The sequence below is a fragment of the Chiroxiphia lanceolata genome, chromosome 24 (genome assembly GCF_009829145.1).
Source record: "Chiroxiphia lanceolata isolate bChiLan1 chromosome 24, bChiLan1.pri, whole genome shotgun sequence".
Lineage (NCBI taxonomy): Eukaryota > Metazoa > Chordata > Aves > Passeriformes > Pipridae > Chiroxiphia > Chiroxiphia lanceolata.
Genome location: NC_045660.1, coordinates 2000810 through 2022405, shown reverse-complemented (window position 1 = coordinate 2022405; position 21596 = coordinate 2000810). Strand labels below are relative to the sequence as shown.

At 56.0% G+C, this 21596-nt stretch overlaps 2 protein-coding genes and 1 non-coding gene across 10 annotated transcripts in view; all 3 read right to left on the bottom strand.

Moving 5' to 3' along the window:
* Nucleotides 1-6507, bottom strand: part of SDC3 (syndecan 3) — a 46148-nt gene extending 39641 nt beyond the window's left edge. Inside the window, 1 exon segment of the mRNA XM_032710331.1 lies at nt 6341-6507. Within this exon segment, the coding sequence (XP_032566222.1) occupies nt 6341-6439 (99 nt within the window). The 5' untranslated portion in view covers nt 6440-6507.
* A 5885-nt stretch (nt 6508-12392) lies between these two features.
* Nucleotides 12393-21596, bottom strand: part of PUM1 (pumilio RNA binding family member 1) — an 82215-nt gene continuing 73011 nt past the window's right edge. For all 8 annotated transcript variants that reach the window (XM_032710323.1, XM_032710326.1, XM_032710327.1 and 5 more), the window contains exons 19-22: nt 20948-21073; nt 19845-19966; nt 17789-17981; nt 12393-14305 (exon numbers count right to left, since the gene is read on the bottom strand). In XM_032710323.1, the coding sequence (XP_032566214.1) occupies nt 14174-14305; nt 17789-17981; nt 19845-19966; nt 20948-21073 (573 nt within the window). In that variant the 3' untranslated portion in view covers nt 12393-14173. The remainder of the gene's footprint in view (nt 14306-17788; nt 17982-19844; nt 19967-20947; nt 21074-21596) is intronic.
* Nucleotides 16851-16933, bottom strand: LOC116798163. The gene has a single exon (XR_004360836.1). It is a non-coding gene; the product is annotated as a small nucleolar RNA SNORD103/SNORD85 (small nucleolar RNA).

Sequence of the window (21596 nt, the reverse complement as noted above, 5' to 3'; positions counted from 1 at the left end):
TCCAGCCTCCCCCTCCCCAGTTCAAGTCCCACTTTGGGGCAGCAGCCGTGGGGACCCGTCCCCAGGCTCCCCCACATTGAGATTTCTTCCCCCCCTTCTTGCTAAAATAATCCTCGTTTCGCCATCAGACGTGCAAAAAGCAGCAGCCCTGAGGTTGCTGCTGTTATTTTTATCTTGAAATAAATAGTTTGAGCCGTGGCCAAGCTGTTCTGAGGGAGGGCAGAGTTGTAAACACACGCACACACACACACACACACACACACACACACACACACACACACGGGCCTCTGTCTGGGCTGGGGCACAGGGAACGTCCCAATCCAGCCTGGAGAGAGCTGGAATCGCCTCTTCTGGGATGCTGAGTTGGAAAAGGGGGTGTGAGGTTGGGGGAGCATCGCTCCCAGGTGGGGATCACAGGGGTACCCATCGCTGATCCCCCCAAATCGTTGCTGTCCCCTCCGTGCATCACCACCCCTGGGCTAAAAACCAGGGCCAGAATTAACCTTCTGAGTCTTTTTTAACCAAAAGCCTTTGGAAGAAACAGCTCTAAAACCACTTCCACTTCCCCAGCAGCCCAAAGGAGCATCTCTGTGCCACCCGTACGACGCCGGGTTCAATCCCGTTCCTTTCTGACCCCAAAACACACGGGTTGGGGGGGGCCAGTGCTGCAGTTTGGGGGGCAGGTGCTGCAGCCAGGGTCAGTTTGGCAGCCCCAGGAGCCACTTCTGCCTGGATCCAGCCACATCCTTCCCTCCTGCCCTGACTTCCACCCTGGTCCAAGTGCTGGGCATGCACAGGGGGCCTTTGCCCCACGTGTTGCTCAAGGAACGCTCGGGAGCTTCACACGAGAAACTCACACTTAAATGTCAAATTAATTAAGTGGGAGAGACGGATGTGTGGCCACAAAAAGCTCTCTGTTCCACCCCACCCCTGGCCTCCCACCTCTGCTCCCCCCCCGAGAGCCAGGCACGGCCAGGGGAGGGAGAGATGACAAATATTCCCCCTCCCTCCATAAAGCACAACATCCAGGGAACGGGGAAAAAGCAAAAAGCCAGGCTGGAAAAGCTGGGAAAAACCTCTGCTCCTCCCTCCACACACGTGCTGTGGCACCGGATCCAGGGAGGGACCAGCAGCTCCTGCAGGAGCCGGGGTGGAAAACAGTGGAAAACAGAGGAAAATGGAGGAAAACAGTGGAAAATAGAGAAAAACAGAGGAAACAGAAGCACATCCCTTTTCTGCCTGGGAGAGGCTCGATGGCATCACCAGCTTTGGAGGAGAAATCCTTCTCCAGCAGCTCCTCAGAGTCCTGGTGCTGGTGTTAACCAGGGTGGGGAGGATGAGGAGGAGGGGGGATGCCATGGGACGCTGCGGGATGCAGGGACCACATCAACTGCTGCTCCCAGGAGATGCCAAACCCCGTGCTGAAGGGGGTTCTTCCCCCAAATCTCTGTTCCCCCCGGGGTTGCAGAGGTGCTGAGTGCCGGGTTGGTGCATCCAGGAGCAGAACAGCAGCAAAACACACCCCCCAGGCCACGCAGGGAGCAAGGATGGGACGGACAGGGAATGTCGGGAGGGACAAGCACTCGGAGACAGAATTAATGCCCCGACCTGGGACTATTTTGGAGATTTTAAAGGCTCAGGAGGAGAAGGGCTCCTGGCTCCCAGGGCCCTGCTGGGCTTGCTGCCTGCCCAGCCAGCAGCTGCCAGGGTTTGGTATCCGGCTCACGTTCCGGGCTGGGCATTCCCCAGGCCTGGCTCCCGTCTCCCGGGGCGGCCGCGTCTCCCAACCCTTCCAAGGGGGAAAAGGAGCCTCAGGGACACTCAGGGACTTAACTCCCACTTGTCCCATGTCACACACAGCCTGAGACAGAAGGTGCCAGTGGCCAGAGGACCCTGTGCCCCTTCAGAAGCTCTAGGACCCTTTAATTAATTATTTTTTTTTTCCTTGGTTTCTCTGTGAAAGAGGAAGGAGCTGTGGGTTTGATTCAAAGAAATCCTTAAATAACACATAAAGCACACTTTTATCACGGCCTGGGAGATGCAGGGGGTGCATGTCCACTGAGAAAAGAAACACAACAGCTTTTTATACATTTGGAAGGAGTAAGTTTCAAAAATTATTTATCATATACACTCTTGGAGAATTGGTACAAAATCTGCCTTATCTAAATACGTAAGCTAGTTCCCCTTTATCTGAACTGCCCACAATTTGGGCAGGTTTCTATTTGCAAGCGGTTACAATTTTGCAAAGTCATATTTCATGCTAACTTTCAACTAACGTGGATAAATTTTTATTTTATTTTGTCTTGTCTCTGTTTCAGGTTGAGCACAGCTGGACCAGGAGAGCTGGGATGTCCCTACGAACAGGGCTGGATTAAACCCTTGTGTTCCCCCAGCTCCCAACAGGGAGTTCAAATCCACCCCTGGCAGCCAGGCTGAGTCCTTGCAAAGTCATTACACCTCACGACTGACCCCAGAGCACCCACAGACCTCACAAGGGAAAGACCCCCCTCCCCCAGTCCCGATGCCAGGGAGCTGCTGAGCCCAGACCCCTGGAAAACATCGTGGGAACAAGGGGGGCCTGTGAAGCCCCAACCCCTCGTGTCAGTGTTGATGGGACCTGGAGCTGTGGGAGACTCTGAACCCCCCCCAAATCCTCTGCAGCGCAGTGGGGGCTTCACCCCAATCCTCTGCAGGCCCAGGGGGCACCTCTGCATTCCTCATTATCCCTCGGGATTGAGCCAAGGGGGGATTTTAAGGCATTGTAAGGAGAAAGGGACGTCATTCCACAGTGACCCTCACTGAGAGAGCCCCACAAACACACTCCAGAGCTAAAACCAAAGCACCTTCCCAACGCCCTGGAAAGCAGAGCAGGACCAGGCTGGCCCTGGAGCCACCCCAGGGACAGGGACACGAGTGGCCAGGACCTGTGCAGAGGTTACAGCTCCTCAAAGCTCTCAGTAATTAAGGTGACGAGTTGATCCCTAAGCTGGGGCTGGGCCAACACTGGGGCCACGGCAAAGCCCCCTGAGCCCACCTCGAGGGCTGGGGGACCCCGGGCAGGGGGTGGCACACGGGGCTGGCTGTGCCCACCCTCCCCGGCCCCACCCACAGCCTCCCTCGCTGCCTAAAGCTCCTCAGCACGGCAATTCCCGGGAGCAGAGCCGGCTCTCCTGCCCCCTGCCCTGCTCCCCCCTGTCCCCCACAGCGCTCCCCTGATGCCACTCAGCTCCCAGCACCCAAGGTCCTGCATGGAGGAGGAAGAAGAGGAGGAGGCAGCAGCAATTCCCCCAGCCTGTGTGGGGTCTGCAGGGTGGGGAGCAGCCGGTTCTCCGAACAGCCCAGGAAACAGCCCACTCTTGGATCCTCGGGTGTCTGATCAGGGGTTGATCTCACCCCCACCGCGGGCACAGCTCCAGCCTGGGTGTGCCCTGTGCTCTCCCAAGGTGGTCTGTGTCCAGCTTCAAGGGGATGAGGCAGGAAATGGGGGTTAGGCAGGACCAGGGATGGGCAGGGGGAGCTCGTAGGCTTCCCAGCCTTGGGGAATCACAGCCCAAACCAAACCCGGCCGTGACACTACCAGGAAAACCCACTGCCAGCACGGGAGTCCCACCAGGAGAGGCAGCCCCTGCCCTACAGCCTCCCACAGAGGCGCACACAAAGGGTTACAGGGACCAATCCCAGCGGGATCCATCCCAGCTTCCCCAAGCCCGGAGCCGAGGGATCACAGACACTCCGGGAGATCAAAGGGAAGCGCTGAGTCCCGGGAGACTCGTTACACTTTGAAACGCTTCAGCAAAGCCAGGTCCCCGTGCCGAGGCTGCAGCCCCGTCCCTCTGTCTCTCTGTGCTCCCCCGGGATGGGGACAGGGAGATGCTCATCCCAGGGAGCTCCCAGGCTCGGGGCCAGCGGAGCTGGAGTCGCTCATCCGGTCTCTGCAGTGCAAACAGGGAATAAACTCTGCTCCCTGGCAGGGCCCAGGATCCGGCAGTGGGGCTGTGGCAGCAACAGCAGCAGGGTCCCCAAATCCACCCCCCATCCCATTCTTGTGGCAGTGACTGGGATGTGCCAGAGCTGTGCCAAGTCCTCGCTCCCCCGGGAAGAAGCCGAGTCTTCGTCCAACAATAACGGATGATTTAAAAGCCTCAGGAAAGGGAGAGGAGAGGCCTTGATCCCATCCAGGGGGGAGAAAGCAGCCTCCTCCATTCCCTCAGGCCCATGGTTGCATCCCAATCCCATCCTGGCACTGAACAAGCCCGTGGCCTCTGCTGCCTAAACATCCTCAGCAAACACCAACAACCGCCTGTGTCACATCCAGCAACTCCAATTCCCCAAACTGGGAAGGGGGAAAAGCTCATCTGGGGAGGAATGAGCACCCTCACAGCTGACCCCACACCCACCAAGGGCGCTGGAGACCCCAGCACAGCCACACTCACCTCTCACCCCCGTGGGTACCCAGTGATGGGGGGGAGCTGCCAGCAGAGTGTGGGATTCCCAGGAGCAATAGCAAAGGCAATACTGGGCTTAACAAAGTGCCCTTGGATCCAGCGGATTTGCCAGAGGTGTCAGCTGAGTGTATCCTGTCCCCTCCACAGCAACTTCCTCGGGAACACCGAAGCTGTATCTCTATTCCAGAGGGGAATTGCTGCTGCCGGGAACACCCCTCACCCAGAAATAGGGGTGCCCTCAAAGCAGACCCTCAGGAGGAGGGGGACGAGCTCTGGGTTATTGTAGAGCGCAGAGCCAGGCCCTGGGACTTCTTCCCCTCTCTTTAAGAGGAGGAGGAGGCAGCCTTCCTCCCCACCACGCTCTCCTGGGCTGGGCAGGTTGTGTGGAAAAAGCATCTTCTGGCTGCAGGAGGGTCCTTCCTGTAGAGCATCACCCCAAAACCAGTGCCCTGGTCCCCCAAAAATGCTCCAGCACACGGCTCAGGGCAGGGCAGGGTGCGGGCAGGGTGCAGGCAGGGTGCAGGCAGGGTGCAGGCAGGGTGCAGGCAGGGTGCAGGCAGGGCAGGGTGGCTCCCATGGAGGGTCTCCCAGCCGGAGCGTGTCGGTGGGGAGAAACAATTTTGGAAGTGCCACGAGGAAGCACAGAGCCTTTTCCTTCGGCCACATGGAACCCTCTCCTGTTCTCCGGGAAAACCAGGCGCTGCCTGCGCAGGCAGGGCTGCATCTGCCCCCACCACCCCGCCGGGGGCTGGGGATGGAGAGGGGAGGGGGAGGCAGGAGGGGCAAAACCCCTCCAGCTCCTCCTGCCCCCGAGCAGCAGGAGGGGGTTTCCTCCCTCTCCCAGGGCTCGGCGCGTTTTTAAGGCGTGTTTCCCTACGACCTTCAAACGGCAGCTGCCTGCAGCCCCCCCCGCGGCCCCCTCCCCGCCCGGCCCCGCCCGGGGGTCGCACGGGAGGGGACACCCCCGGGGCTGCGATGGGGTCTGGGGGGGTTGTGCGGGCAGGGAGGGGCTGGCAGGGGCGGGGGGGGCCAGCGGAGCCCCTCGGGAGCCGGGTGTCCCCCCCAGCAGGGTGTGGGTCCCGGAGCCCCCCAAAGCCGGGTGCCGGTCTCCATGACCCCCCTGCACGGCGGGTGTGGGTGCCAGGGCGGGTGCCGCCCCCTCCTTCCACCCTCATGTGCCGCTGCCAGACCCCGCACGGTGCCGGTCCCCCCCGCACGGTGCCGGTCCCCCCACGCCCCCAGCCCGGTGCCCCCCGTCCGCTGCCGATGCCCGCTCGGTACCGATGCCGCTCCCAGCTCCCGGTGCCAGCCCGTGCACGATGCCGGTCCCACTCCACACCCCCCTTTTCCTGCCGGTCCCGATGCACACACGATGCCGGTGCCGGTCCCCGCTGAGCCCCCGCCCGGTGCCGGGGCCGCTCCCCTCCCGGTTTCACTCCCGGTGCCGATTCCCGTTGACCCCCGTGCGGTGCCGGTCGCGCCCCCTCCCTCGCTGGGGGCCGATCCCACCTCACCCCGCTCCCGGGGCCGATGCCAAGCCCCCCTCGCCCTCCGCCCGGTGCCGGTGCCGATTCCCTCGTCCGGTGCCGGTGCCCCCTCGACCCCCTCTCGGTGCCGGTGCCAATCCCACCTCATCCCTCTCCCGGAGCCAGCGCCGATCCCCTCTGACCCTCTCCCGGTGCCGATCCCGCTCCCATCCCACCCCCCTCCCGCTGCGATCCCCGCTGCCCCCTCGTCCCCCGCCCGGTGCCCCCCGCCCGATCGGTGCCGGTGTCGATCCCGCCTCACCCCCCTCCCGGTGCCGCTGCCAATCCCCCCTCCGACCCCCTCCCGGTGCCGATGCCCCCTCTCCCGGTGCCCCCTCGCCCCCTCCCCGCCGGTGCCCCCGCACTCACCAGCGCGGTGCGGGCGCTGAGCAGCAGCAGCAGGAGCAGGAGCGGCACCGGGAGGCTCCGCAGCCCCCGGGGCGCCGGCGGCGGCACCTCCCCGGGCATCTTCCTGCCGCAAGGACGGTGGCGGCGGCGGCGGGAGGCGGCGGGAGGCGGCGGCGGGGGCGGGGAAGGGCCTTTGTTGCCGCCGCCCGCGGGAGGCGGGCGGTGGGTGCGGGCGGTGGGTGCGGGTCCGTCTCCGCCGCCGCCGCCGCGCCGCCCCCCGGCCCGGGGAGGGGAGGGGAGGACGGGGGGGGCCACCCCCCGTGTCACCTCCCGCCCGGTGTCACCGCCCCGACACGGCCGTGGCGCGGGGGGAGCGCGGGGAGAACGAGGGGAGCATCCTGGGGGGGGGGGGGCGAGGGGTCTGGGGGAGGTTGGGGGGGTCTGGGGTAGATGGAGGGGGTCTGAGGGTCACAGGGGAGAGTGGGGCGGATTGGGGGGACCCTGGGAGAAACGGCGGAGGAGCCGGGGGGGCTTCCGGGAGGTGTGGGGTAGATGGGGGGGGGAGTCTGGGGGGGTATGTGGGGGGTCTGAAGCAGATTGGGGGATCTGGGGTACATGGAGGAGAGCACGGGAGACATATGGAGGGGACTGGGACAGACTGGGGGGGGCCCCGGGGTAGATGGAGGGTGTGTCTGGGGGACATATGGAGGGGTCTTGGAGAAACGGGAGGGTCCGGGGTAGATTGAGGGGGAGCCTGGGGGGCATCCGGGGGGTCTGGGGCAGATTAGGGGGATGCTGGGGTAGATGGGGGAGAGCATGGGGGATATATGGAGGCGACTGGGACAGACTGGGGGGGCCCGGGGGTAGATGGAGGGGGGGTCCCAGTGGTATATAGAGGGGTGTGGGGCAGACTGGGGGGGACCTGGGACAGATAGAGGGGTCTGGGGCAGATTGGGGGAACCCTGGGGTATGCATGGGAAGGGATCTGGGGCAGATGAAGGAAGCAGAGGTAGTTGGGATGCATGGGGGGAAGTAAAGCAGGGCTCTGGGGCAAACTGGGGGGGATTCAGTGGTGGACAGGAGGGTCTGGGGGCCTGTGGGGGGACCCTGGGGTAAATGAGGGGGAGCCTGGGGTACATATGAGGGGAATCTGGGGCAGATTAGGGGGACCCAGGGGTAGGTGGGATACACTGGGGTGGGTCAAGGAGGGCTCTGGGGCAAACTGAGAGGGATCCAGGGGTAGATGGGAGTGCGTGAGGGGCAGCTGGGGGTACCCAGGAGTAGATGGGAGGAGGGTGAGGGCAGGTGGGGGGGACTGGGACAGATGGGGGACCCAGTGGTGAGACCTGGGGCAGATTAAGGGGACACAGGGGTAGAGGGGGTGGAGCTGAGGAAACAGAAGGACTCAGGGGCAGCTGGGGGGGCCAGGGGGAGATGGGGGGGCTCAGAGGGATATGGGGGAGGTGGAATCAGGGGGCAGGGGCAGATGGGGGGATCCTGGGACAGAGACAGATGAGGCACCTCAGGGTAAATGATGGAGAGGAACCAGGGGAAGCGGAGGATCTGACCCCTCTCACTTCTGTGGGGCTCTTGGTCACCCCTGGGCGGATTCTGGGGCTGGAGACACCCCAGGGGTACAACCCAGCAGGAGGAAAACCTCCAGGCATTCTGGAACTCATCCCAGCAGCTCACCCCAGCCCCAGCACTGTGCCTCAGTTCCCCCTTTCAAAAAACTCGGGGTAACAGTGGGATCAGGGGACAGGGCTGTGTCCTGTTGTGACAGTGACTTCCAAGGAGCTCCTGGGTGACCCTGGGGTGACTTTGCTCTGAGTTTGGGGGTCTGGTCACCCCGATGGGCCCTGGCAGGGGTGGCTGTGGGTGAGCTGGGAACAGATGGATGGGATGGGAACCAGCTGTTTCTCACACACGTGGAATTCCTTGTTTCCCTGTGAAAGGCCTAAAAAGAGTCTCATAAACCCCCTCGTCTGCCTCCAAAATACAGCCTGGGAGGGGGCCAAGGGGGGACAGGGGGAGTTACTGGGGTGAAGGAGGGTGAATCAGCCAAATCCAATAAAAAATGGAGCTGAACCCCAGACCAGGGGGAGGGGGGGACATGGCCCTCCCACCCACCCCCCTGCCTGAGCATCCTCCCCCTGCCCCTCAGATCAGAAACTCAGAGCAACGCCCTCCACAGGGGTGGGAATCATCAAGGGGGGTCTGGGGGACCCTCACCTGAGTCACTTGACTCGATTTTAATTGCTCTGTAATTAGCAGGATCCAAATTAATTAATTTATTTTTTTAACGTGTATAAATAACAGCAACGAGACGTGAGGGGGGGGGGGGGGGGGGAGACAAAACCCGGGGAAAGGAGGGGATGTGTCCCCGGGGTAGGGGGTGTCCCTGGGACATCGTGGGGTCCCAGAGAAGGGGGGGCACCCCCGGGGCAGTCGGGGGTCCTGAGCGGGGGGGGTCTCAGGGCAGTGGCAGGGGGGTCCTGGGCAGGGGGGTGGTCCCTGGGACATTGGGGGGGCTTGGGCAGGGGGCGTCTCTGGAGCAGAGGGGGTCCCTGGGGCAATTGGGGGACCCGGCTTGGGAGGCGGTCCCGAAGCAGGAGGGGCCCAGAGCAGGGGGGGGTCCCTTGGGCAATGGGGGGGTCCTGGAGCGGGGGGTGTCCCTGATGCGGGGATGGATCCTGGGCCTGGGAGGGTCCTGGAGCACTGGGAGTCCCGGGGGCAGTGGGGGGTCACAGGGCAGGGATGGGTCCCAGGGCAGGGGGGTCGTCCCTGGGGCAATGGGGGCGTCGGGGATAGAGGGGGGGGTCCTGGGGAAGGAGGTGTCTCTGGGATATGGGGGGCACCCGGGCCGAATGGGGGGTTCCAGAGGCAGTGAGGGACCCAGAGACAACGAGAGTCCCGATGCGGGGGGATTCCTGGAGCAGGGGGGATACGCGGGTCCGGGGGGGTGTCCCGAGCCCGCGGGGTTCCCCGAGGGGGATTGGGCCCTTCGGGGGCTCCCCGAGGCCGGAGAAGTGTCCCAGGATGGGGGGGGTCCCGGGGCATGGGGGGTCCGAGGTAGAGGGGTCCGGGGGCAGTGGGGTCCCAGGTCGAGGTGGTTGTCCCAAGGCAGGGGGTCCCCGGTGCCGGGGGGTCCCCGAGCGGGGCCGGCGGAGCCGGTGCGGGCGCGTTGCTGGGGCTGCACCGCCCCGCCGTGGCCGCGGCCACCCCTGCAGGGACCGGGACGGGGGTCCCGCGGTTGTCACCCCGGGGGTGGCCCCTGGGTGGCCCCTGCAGACTGGTGGGGGGGTTTGGAGGGGACCCACGGGAGGAACTGGGGGGGGGGGGGGCGGGGGCGATGCCGCCGGGTCCTTGTCCCCGCCGAGCTCAGATGGGAGGATGGGCCCGGGGTGTGGCGATGGACCCGGGCTGACGGGGCGGATCCTGCTTTATATGGTGGGTCCCGGTTTATGTGGTGGATCCCGGGCGATGGGATGGATCCTGGGTGTTCTGGTGGATGAGATGCATCCCAGCCGGTGCGGTGGATCCCGGGATCACGATGGATCCCGGCTGAAGCAGTGGAAGCCACTGGATGGGATGGATCATTGGTGATGTGGTGGATCCTGGCTGCAGTGGTGGATCATTGGTGATGTGGTGGATCCCGGCTGCAGTGATGGATCATTGGTGATGTGGTGGATCCTGGATGCAGTGGTGGATCATTGGTGATGTGGTGGATCCCGGCTGCAGTGGTGGATCCTGGGAGTTTTAATGGATCCCGGCTGCAGTGATGGATCGTTGGTGATGTGGTGGATCCTGGCAGCAGTGGTGGATCCTGGCAGTTTTAATGGATCCTGGCTCACAGGATGGCCCCTGGCTGATGTGATGTGTCATGGCTCAGGTGACGGATCCCTTCACATCCCTTCTCCAGCACTGTTACTGCCATGTCCAGCAGTAACCAAAGCACTGAGTGACCCAGCCGTGTCCTTCCCAGGCCGTGTCCCCTCTGTAACCCCATCAGGGCCACAGGGGTGCCCAGGCTCACCCCCAACCATGTACATGCTCTGGCACTGCTGCCACACCCTCCCTCCCAGGCCAGGCACGGAGCAGGAGTCCAAAGTTCTGGATGAGAGCTGATCCCATTCCAACACCTCTGCAGGAGGGAAGGGTGCCCAGGGCTATCCCCAAACCCCCAGTGGGTCTGGGGGGAGAAACATGGACCCTGGGCAGACTCACCTGGCTCTCCAGCCTCACACCCGAGGTAAACACTCAGTGCTGAATTAGACTTGAAAAAATAAATTTATAACCCTTGGTTTCATCATATTCCTCCCCAAATCCTCAGCCAGGCTGCTGCTGGCTGAGCTCTGAGACCCCCAAAAGACAGGTGCCCATGAACTTCTGAGCTCTGAGACCCCCAAAAGACAGGTGCCCATGAACTTCTGAGCTCTGAGACCCCCAAAAGACAGGTGCCCATGAACTTGGTGGCTCAGGGGTTGATGCTGGATCACAGTTTGGCTTCAAACCTTGGGCAGAAATGGTGTCAAAGCCCAAATCAGCTCTTGCTGAATTTAACCTCAGGGGTGGGAACAGACTAATCCCAGTGTGGGGTCACAGGGTGCTGGGCCCTGCTGAGGGTGGGACCGTGGGAAGGGTCAGCACAGTGCAAACACTCCAAAATCAAACATTTCCATGCACTGAGCCAAAATAAGTAATTCCTGGTGAAATGAGAAGCTTCTTCCCCTCCATCCGTTGGCCACGTGTCACCCTGTTTGTACAAGTGCTCAGACTCACTGGGATTCCCCAAACAGACCCTCTGGAAAAGGGTTTTTAGGTCCAGCAGCCGCCCAAGTGCAGCACAGGGACAGGGATGGTCCTGGATGCTGAAAATGGGGGAAAACTGGTGGGAAAGAAAGACCAGTTTTGGGGGCTCTGTTCACACGGGATGAAATGCAGAGCTGGAGCTTCCCCAAGACAGGGAATTAGGGGAATAAAGGATATCAGGACATCACCTGGGCAGCAGGGGATGAACCATCAGCTCTGTGAACCACCAAGCCCAGCCTGCACAGAGGGCAGGAGGACAAAAGCAGCAAAGAAACCAAGAGGAGAAGACTGGAAGTCCCAGGGAAAGGCATTCCCTGCCCCTTCCTGCAAGAGCTGCTGGGCTTGGAAAGGCCAAGGAACACTCAGGGGATGTTCACTTCCAACTTGCTGCCGGAGGAGGAGGCTGAAGGTGCTACAAGTTTGTGTGGCCTCCTCCAAATCCCAGGCCCCAGAGGGAGGGATGGACACGGTGGGAAGCAGTGATGGGTTTGTGGTTGCTCTGGATTCTCACAGAATCTCAGGCTGGTTTGGGTTGGAAGGGACCTTAAAGCCCATCCAGTGCCACCTCCTGCCGTGTGCAGGGACACCTTCCACTAGCCCAGGTTGCTCCAGGCTCCATCCAGCCTGGCCTTGGACACTTCCAGGGATCCAGGGGCAGCCACAGCTTCTCTGGGCAACCTGGGCCAGGGCCTCCCCACCCTCACAGGAAAGAACTCTTTCCCAGTATCCCATCTCTCCCTGCCCTCTGGCAGTGGGAAGCCATTCCCTGTGTCCTGTCCCTCCATCCCTTGTCCCCAGTCCCTCTCCAGCTCTCCTGGAGCCCCTTTAGGCCCTGCAAGGGGCTCTCAGCTCTCCCTGGAGCCTTCTCTCCTCCAGGTGAACCCCCCCAGCTCTCCCAGCCTGGCTCCAGAGCAGAGGGGCTCCAGCCCTGGAGCATCTCTGGGGCCTCCTCTGGACTCTCTCCAGCAGCTCCACGTCCTTGTGCTGTTGTTCCCAGGGCTGGGGCAGCTCTGCAGGGGGTCTCACCTGAGGGGGCAGAGGGGCAGAATCCCCCCTCCCCTGTCGGGGATGCAGCTCCATCCACGTGCCCTGGGGAGCCTGGGCAGTGCCCAACCAGCCTCTGGGGGAAGAACCTTTGCCTGAGATCCAACCTGAGCCTGCCCTGACACAGCTCCAGCCGTTCCCTGGCTGCTGTCCCTGCGCTCACAGAGGGATCAGAGGAATCTGCCAACTCCAATCAAACCTTTCCTTAGAGCCAAAGCCAGATTCCAAAGTTCTGTATTTTTCAAAATAAAGATCACACGTTGTTTAGAGACAATCTACACAAGAGTTACAAAAAATAGTCGCCCAGGCATAAGCATACACAGGTTTGTTAATTATACACATATGGTTACAAGTGTGCTTGCAAAAAAGTTCATTGGAAATATACACAAGGCTCTGTAAATGTACACCGTGTAGTGTTACAATTCTATATTCAAACAAGGAAAATTGACAGTATGTTACATTCACTTACAAGTAGACAAAATGCAAAATACAGTTCATCTTCTGTACAAAAAGGGGAGGTGATTCACACTTTACAAGGTGAAAAGGGACTCTGATTGTAAGGAAAACTGGGGGGGGGGCTGTACTTTTGCACTTTTTTGTTTCTTACTGTCACAAAATAAGCAAAACATTACTTTGTAAGAGTCAAAAAAACACTATTTGGAACTGAATCAGTTTTGTAGAACATTTAGAAAGGATCGCTACCGTTCAACTAGGTGACAAATAAAACCAAGCATTTATTTTTCTTTCTTTTTTTTTTAAACATTAACTAGGCTGTATAAAGAGAACATTTCCTTCAAAAGAAAAAATTTACTTCTGGTTGAAATTACAATTTACAATATACAACACTATATGCTACGACCATAAAAGGTGTGAATATACACTGAAATGCACAGGTTTTGCTAATTCTTTTTTTTTTGTTTTCTTACCAAAAAACAGGTTTTTATGTCGATTCAAACTTCTCCACATTTACATTACAGAGGTTTACAAATGTACAATTGTACAGTCAGAAGTATGTTCCACTACTAGGGTACATTATAGATACAGATCAGACATCAAAACAAGAAAATACTACAAATTTTTATATATGTAAAGTCTACACCAAGTATACACTATATATTTATAGAAGCAAGACCAAAGCCGAGTTGGATTTTTGTTTTTTTTTCTTGTTTTTTTTTTTCCTCATGCTAAATAATCAAATTTTGTGTCTCTCCAGGTGAACAGACCAGAGGAGGCAGTAAACAGGTACCCCCACCCCCCACTTTTAAAACCTCTGGGTGTTTTCTCCCCCAAAACGCCAGCTAAGCTCCCTCCTCCTTCAGCATGTTATACTCACCAATAAAATAAAAACATCGGAAAGAAAGCAATTAAAAAGTTTTAAAAACTGAATTTCCTTTCTTGGTTTGTGTGTGTTTTGTTTGTTTTTTTTTTTTTTAAAACCCAAGCTTTAAGCTGAATTTTTGTTCTTTTTAGTTAAAAATGCGTCGGGTCGTTGAACTGAAATTCAAACTTCTGCCTGATTTTTGCCTAAAAGGAAAAAAAAATTAAAACCAAAGAAGTGTTTGCAAAACGTTTGCCCGTGAGGCAGATGAATTAAAAAGGGTTTGTTTGTTTCTTTTTTTTTTTCCCCGTTTGTTTTCTTCAAACCAACCACCCTGAAAGTTTCCACATTTGGAATATAGATACAACAGTGAACAAAAAAAAAAAAAAATGTGGCCTTCCATGTACATCTGAGACCTATGTACAAGTATTCTATACACCAGTAAAACAGCAGGGCAATTAGTTAATTAAAAAAAATAATTAGTACATGTTATGCATAATAAAATTAAAGAAATTTACAAAGGCTTTGCTTTTCTTTGTTGTTTTTTTTTGTTTGTTTTTTTTTTTTTTTCTTTTATAGTTTGTTTTTTTTTAGCAACCGTCGAGGTGGCTCTTGAGTGTGAGTTGGGGTGTTGGTGGTTGCTGGTTGTGGGGGCCGGGGGGGGCTCTGCTGGGGCCCCCTCAGATGATGCCGTTGGGGGGGCCACAGATGGGCCCCAGGTCCACCCCGTTCTTCATGTAGTACTTCTCCAGCTTGGCCAGGATGTGTTTGCCGTAGGTGTATTTGCGCAGGGTCGCGATGTGGGGCCGGATCTGGGAGGGGAAAAGCACAAAAAAGTGGGATTTAGGGACCTGTGTCACGGGAGGTCCGTCCCTGGAGAGCTCCGGGTCCTGCCAGAGCGGCAAAACCATCTGAGATGTCACAGGATCAGAGAATATCCAGAGCTGGAACCCCCAAGGATCATCCATCCAACCCCTGGCCCTGCACAGACACCCCAACAATCCCACCCTGGCCCTGGGAACGTTGTCCAAACCCTCCTGCAGCTCTGGCAGCCTTGGGGCTGTGCCCACTGCCCTGGGGAGCCTGGGCAGTGCCCAACCAGCCTCTGGGGGAAGAACCTTTGCCTGAGATCCAACCTGAGCCTGCCCTGACACAGCTCCCTCAGGTCCTGTCACTGGATAGCAAAGCACCCTTTGCTGTCATCACACAGTTCCTGGGAATGGAGGGAATCATCCAGAACTCACGGGTGGGATTTTTCACCTGGTTGAGCAGGTGGCAACACAGATTTAAATGTAGTGGTTTCACACTGAAGGAGGGTTAGGTGGGATACTGGGGAGAAATCCTTCCCTGGGAGGGTGGGGAGGCCCTGGCACAGGTTGCCCAGAGAAGCTGTGGCTGCCCCATCCCTGGAAGTGTCCAAGTCCAGGTTGGAGCAACCTGGGCTGGTGGAAGGTGTCCCTGCCCATGGAGGGGGTGGGACTGGATGAGCTCTGAGGTCCCTTCCAACCCAAACCATTCCAGGATTTCATTATCCTGACTTCCTTCTCTCCAAATGGGAGCTGCAGCCGGGATGAGGGAATAGCCAGGCCTGATGGACAGCAATTCCCTGCTCCATAGGTGGACAGATCCCCACCACTGACCATCACCCTCCCATGGGAAACTCATCCCAAACTTATCCTCTGTCAGCAGCTCAGCCTCCAGCCCTTTAAATTCCTGTTCCACCTCCAGGATCCACCTCCCAACAACCATCAGTCCATGCCTTGGCTCCCCACACCCCATTCCCAAGGTCTGGTGGCTGTGCTGAGGAAAAGGAGCAGTGAAGCTCCCCAGGTCCAACAATCCCTTCTTTGTTCACCTTCATTCCCGAGACTTTCTTTTCCTTTACTGACGGAACCGTTAAAATTACTTTCCAATTCTATTTTTTCCAACAAATTGCCCTCTTTAAACCCCACACTAAGTGCTGTTTGTACAACACCTACATTCCCAATCCACAGCAATTCCCACAGTGCACAAGCTCCACTTTCCCAGACTTTCCTTCAGCCTGATATCACAGCTCAAATCTTCATATTCACTCAGCCCTATTTAGCTGTCAACCCAGTGCTATTTTTGACAGCCCCACTGATAATCTAATTTGCATTTGATTCAAAAGACTTTGCTTGACAGGAAAAAGAAAGTAACATCAGTAATGATAATTTGTATATTATTTTAACACACAGCTCTCTATTACAGATTAGCAGAGCTACAGGCCCTTCTGCTGCAGTTAAATTGGGTGTATCCCTTGCCAGACATCCTCATTTAATTATCTTCAGCATTTCTTCAGGACTAAACCAGATTTTAGTCTAAAAGAACTACTCTGAGTGATTCCTAAATGTAAGAATTAACCTTCCTGAAGATTATTTCAGCTGTTTATGTTGATTAATCTACTGAACAACTGCCTCGTGGAAGTAAAACCAGCTCACTCACACTAATTCCCACTATTTATAGAAAATCCACTTGGTCTGTTTTACTCAAGGATTCTTAAATATAGTAAGAAAAATTCTTCGTTAGGATTTCAATAACTGACACTATTCACAGTTCCTCTTAAAAATAAATCAATGAGCAGGGGGTTTTCCAAGTCAGTGTCAGACAGGATTTCATTTCTATTAAGAGCTCTGGATGGAACTGGGGTTTTTCATCAAGGGACACACCCCAAAACTTGTCCCCGAAGAAAATAACCTCAGTTCTACCACCCAATTAAAGCCTCTTATTTTCCATTCATTGCAATTACAAAGCCCTGCAAATGTGACCTTTCACAGCAGGGAAAAATGAAGACATGCCCTGATTTCAGAGCTCCCTGCCCTTGGGACAACAGGCAAACAGCCCTTGGGGCAGGACGGGCAGAAAGGGAGATTTCATTCCAAAATCACTTCATTTTTGACAAATATGAGGTTTTGGGATGGTTCTGCATTCAAACATTGCAGTATAATGCTAAACCATACAAGTTTTGGACATCAGGAGGAACTTCCTCATGGAGGGGGTGGTCAGGCTGGAAGGGGCTGCCCAGGGAGGTTTGGAGTCCCCAGCCCTGGAGGTGTCCCAGGAAGGCCTGGCTGTGGCACTCAGTGCTCTGGGCTGGGGGACAAGGTGGGGACTGGGCACAGGGGGGACTCCATGGGCTGGGAGGGCTTTTCCAACCTCAAGGACTCCGGGATTCTGTCAAGTTTCCCATCTAAACCCATTTCCAAGTGCCCAGCAGAGGATCTGGTTGGTGGGGTGGGCTCGCAGGGGCAGCGGTGTCACCCCACAGCCCTCCCGAAGGGACACTGGCACAGGCAGGGCTGGCAGCCCACAGGGCCGGGGCCAGCGGGGCTGGGCAGCTCTGGCTCAGCCCCACAGAGCACTAGAACTGCTCTCATCAGCCACAGCTGCTCAGAGAGGGCAAGAGTGTCGTCATTGCCAGAGCCCGGGGACCCGCCAGGGCCCTGCCACCAGTGCTGGGGGCTGAGCAGGGTGTGCTGCCAGGGCAGGGCTGGGGCAGAGGGGCACAGGGACTGCTGGGGGCAGCCAGCTGGATGTAAGGCCAAATGGCATTTTGTTACCCCTCCAGAAAGCTGGAGGGGGACTTTGGACAATGGTATGGAGTGACAGAACAAAGAGGAATGGCTTCACACTGAGGGCAGGGTTAGATGGGATGTTGGGGAGAAATTTTTCCATCAGCACCCAACATCTGAAGGACATGGAGCTGCTGGACAGAGTCCAGAAGAGGCCACAGAGATACTCCAGGGCTGGAGCCCCTCTGCTCTGGAGTCAGGCTGGGAGTGTTCACCTGGAGAAGAGAAGGCTCCAGGGAACCCTAAGAGCCCTTTCCAGGGCCTAAAGGGGCTCCAGGAGAGCTGGAGAGGGACTGGGGACAAGGGATGGAGGGACAGGACCCAGGGAATGGCTTCCCACTGCCAGAGGGCAGGGATAGGTGGGATATTGGGAAGGAATTGTTGGCTGTGAGGGTGGGGAGGCCCTGGCCCAGGTTGCCCCGAGAAGTTGTGGCTGCCCCTGGATCCCTGAAGTGCCGCTAGCCCAGGATGGAGCAACCTGGGCTAGCAGAAGGTGTCCCTGTCCATGGCAGGGGGTTGGGAACGAGATGAGCTTTCCAACCTGTTCTATAACCTTCACATTCCAGCTGCTCCTGAAATACCCAACTCAACCCCCTCTGGCACCAGGCAGCTCATCCCAAACCAATCCTCAGCCTCCTTCTCTCTCCTCACCCACCGCGACAGTGACGAGCTTCGCCTCCTCATCAACCCCCGGCACCCGCTCACCTTGTGCATGACAATCTTCCTCTGGGCCGGCTCTGCCACATCGATCATCTTCTGCACCACGTAGTTGGCATATTGATCCTTCATCATGGTGTATAAGGCACTGTGGGGGCCGTCGTTCATGGTGCACACCTCGTCGATCAGCATGGCCCGCTCCGTGCGCGACGCGTGCGTCACACACTTCTCCACCACGTTACTGCAACGACACAGCAGGAGGACCCGTGAGCCAGGAGCTCCCCCGGCCTTCCCAGCCAACCAACCCCAAGGAGATCTGTCACGCTGCCAGTGCAGGTGCCATCTCTTATGCTGTCCCTCATTTGGGACACGTGGAGGTGGTGGTGGAGTTCAGCAATGTGAAATAGAGAGCAGAGCTTGGGATCCAAGAGGGAATTTGGGAAATGGACCAGTTCAGGGTTTATTTCACCCGAATTTGGGTGACTTCTACAATGATCAGTGTCTGTTCTCAAAGTGTGTCCATCAGAGAGTCACAGAATCACAGGATATTCTGAGTTGGAAAGGACCCACAAGGATCATCAAGTCCAGCTCTTAAGGGAATGGCCCATCGAGTCCATTCTTCTCCACCACAATGACACAACAAGAATCCAGGGCTTTCCAGCCAACCCCAGGGAGATCTCTCAAGCTGCCAGCAAGGGCAGGTCATTTGGGACAGAGGAAGGTGCTGGTAGAGCTCAGTGAGGTGAAACAGGAGAGAGGAACTTGGAATCTGTGAGGGAATTTGGGAAATGGACCGGTTCAGGTTCTGTTTCACCCAAATCTGTGCAGTTCTGCAACAATGCTGTATGAGATCAGTGCCTGTTCTCACAGCTTGTCCATCAGAGAACCACAGAATATTCTGAAGGATACTGGAAGGGACCCAGAAGGATCAGAGTCCAGCTCTGAAGTACATGGGCCACACGGGGATCAAACTCACAGCCTTGGCGTGTTTTTAGCATCAGGCTCTAGAAGGAGTTATTTTGTTTGCTTTTCTCTGTACTGGGACACGATGGGAATGGAGATCCAAGGTTAGAACAACAGGGAAATGCTTATTCAGGAACGAAAAATCTCAGCAAAGGCAGAGAATTTCCAGAATTCCTGAATATATTAATGACTCGTCTCTGCTCTCCGGAGAGCCAAGTTAAGTAGGATACATGAAAGGGGACCAAGGCATGTGCTGGTCTCATCTTCCACATCCCTGCCTGACTCACAGAACTATCAGTGGTTTGCTCAGCTCAGGGGACATCCCACACTAATTAATGCTCCATCTGGAAAAAAGGAGTTGAGGAAAAAAGAGCAAGGCAAGTCAGGGAGGAAGAACCTGAAATAACAACGTGAAGACCACGCTCTCCTAAATCTCATTAATGTTACACCTCCCTCGTGTCCCCAGGTACTGAAGCACTATTTTACTCATCACAGAAGGGGGGAATACCGAGCCTTTGAAGAGCTCAGCCTTCATGTTCCATGGCTGGAGCACATCCAGCAGGAATTTACACAGGTGGGAAGTGTTGCTTTGTCCTCACAGCCACAAAGGCACCTGGGTTTTGCTTTACCCACATGCAGCTCTGCAGCACTTGGAGTCAAAACTGGGAATGCTGAGAGGGAATCCCAGTGCACACCCCAAAAGGGACTGCAAGGCTCAGCACATCAAAATGCTGGGAAATGATGCTGTGAACACAAATTCTTCTGTGAAAAGTGGGATGAAAAAGAATTGTTGTGACACTGATTTCTCAAACTCCCTTCGCAGTGTTCCGGGGCAGTGAAATGCTCTGAGGGCATGGTATTATCAAGGGACAGTCACCACTTAAAATCCACCAAAATAAAACACACAGGAACTCCTGGCCAAGTTCAGGAGCTTGGATCAGAGCTATACTTCCACATTTACATCCCCCTTTATTACTCCAAGACTTACCTTGCTGATGCACCCGAGGTTATAACAGTTATAAATAACATTTTTTTATTAAGCAAAAAGTTCTTTTCACCTATTTCACCTCCCTACAACCCACCCCTAACTCTTGTGTCCATGCTTCCAGAGGGCTGGAGGCTTTAAGGAAGGAATTCATACCTAGCAAATTTATGTTGACTCAACACGAGCACGTTGCCTCTAATTTCTGCTACAATCTTGCTCTTATCCTCGGGCCGACCATGTTCTAGCACATGCTGGATAACATAGTTCCCATACTGATCCTGTTTGAGAGACAGCAGAAGTGTGTGACAAAAGGTGGACAGGAACCATTCACAGCAAACCAGCTCCCAATGTGCAATCAGAGTTACAGACTTCAACTAAAAACTAATTGAAATATCTACTGTGCAAATCATCTCAATACTTTCTGCTCCCACAAAAACGTGCATTCCAAATTCTAAATCCATTCTAGAGTGAAAAATGCTGCATTTCTGTAGCAATTGTATCGACTGTAAAACTCAAAACAATGTTCTTCCACGGGAAATGTCAATATTCTGCTTATTCCCAGTTTTCTTCCCTTTCTCCAGGTTCAAATTTATCAAATCATGTGTCTGGAGGGCTGTGCCACAGGACACTGTCCTTAAGAATATTCATGTTCTGAATTTGGGGATATTCAGATCCCAGGATATAAATATTGCAGTTCACAATCCCAGAAATGGCCTGATGCCTCAAATCCATGTCCAACCTCTTCCCACTTCCCAAATCCTGAGCACAGAGGACAGGCTTTGTTTGCTGGATTTGCTCAGTCCATTGTGCCCCAATAGCAGAATCCATGTAAAATCCTGCTAAACCAGGTTCTCAGAAGGACTGCAAGGGAGAGGAAAGGCAGCCAGGAAGGGGGTGTGCATAAAACCAACTCATTTTAAGAACAATTACTTGACACTTCCTTTTCCTGGGAATAATCAGCTCTTGGCACAGGCTCCTTTCAGCTCTCACTTGCACTGTGACTCCTGGAAGGCAGCACCAGGACATGTTTCCACCTGGGATCCATCCCAAAGAGGAAGGTCACTACACTTCTGGTACCCCATGGACATGTGCACACGACCAAAGCAGCCAGTGCTGACCAATTCCTGCTTCCTCTGCTCCTTCCCATTCCTCCTGGGGAGGGAATCCCACAGCCCCACACAGGCCGCAGGAGCTTTCCCAGCGAAAAGCAGAGACCCAGAAACACCTCCCAGCACCTGCATCCCCCTTCCCACACCCACCTGCACCAGCTGCTCGGTGTGTTGGTGAAGCTCCTCCAGGATGGGCAGGGTCTGCTCGGGAAGACAGTGCTCCAGGATCCTCTGGATCACGCGGCAGCCGTAGGGGTGTGTGGACAACGCGAACACCTGGGGCCAGCAGGGACAGAGCACAGGCACCAACACCTCTGTTAGTCCCTGGGAATCCCAGAAACCTCCCAGAGTTTTTCCTGGCCAGCTCCAGACACATCCAATGCAACTGGAAACAGCTGTTCCCCACTGCCAGGTGATCACACCCCATCCCTCCTTGTGCTTCTGCTTCCCCACCCGTGGAACAGGAAAACCAGTGGTAAAGCCTCTTGATTAATAAAAGAACGCTGGGGCAACCAGGCATTATTAGGAGCTCTGTTCCAGAGGAATAATTCCAACCCAAGTTTTGAGCTATGTAAGAAATGCTATCAGCCAGAAAAGTTAAAAACGCCCAGCAAAGGATTTTCAACTGTTTGGATTTGTTTAAAAGCCTTAACAGTGCTTAGGAGAAGTGACAACAAAGCATCTATCTCATTTCTAAAGGATTAGCAAATCTGTGGGTAAGAACATGACACGTTGGGTTATTGCTGCTCAGTTTTCTGTCTCAAGCACAAAGTCCTGTTTGGTTGCCCCAAATTAACAA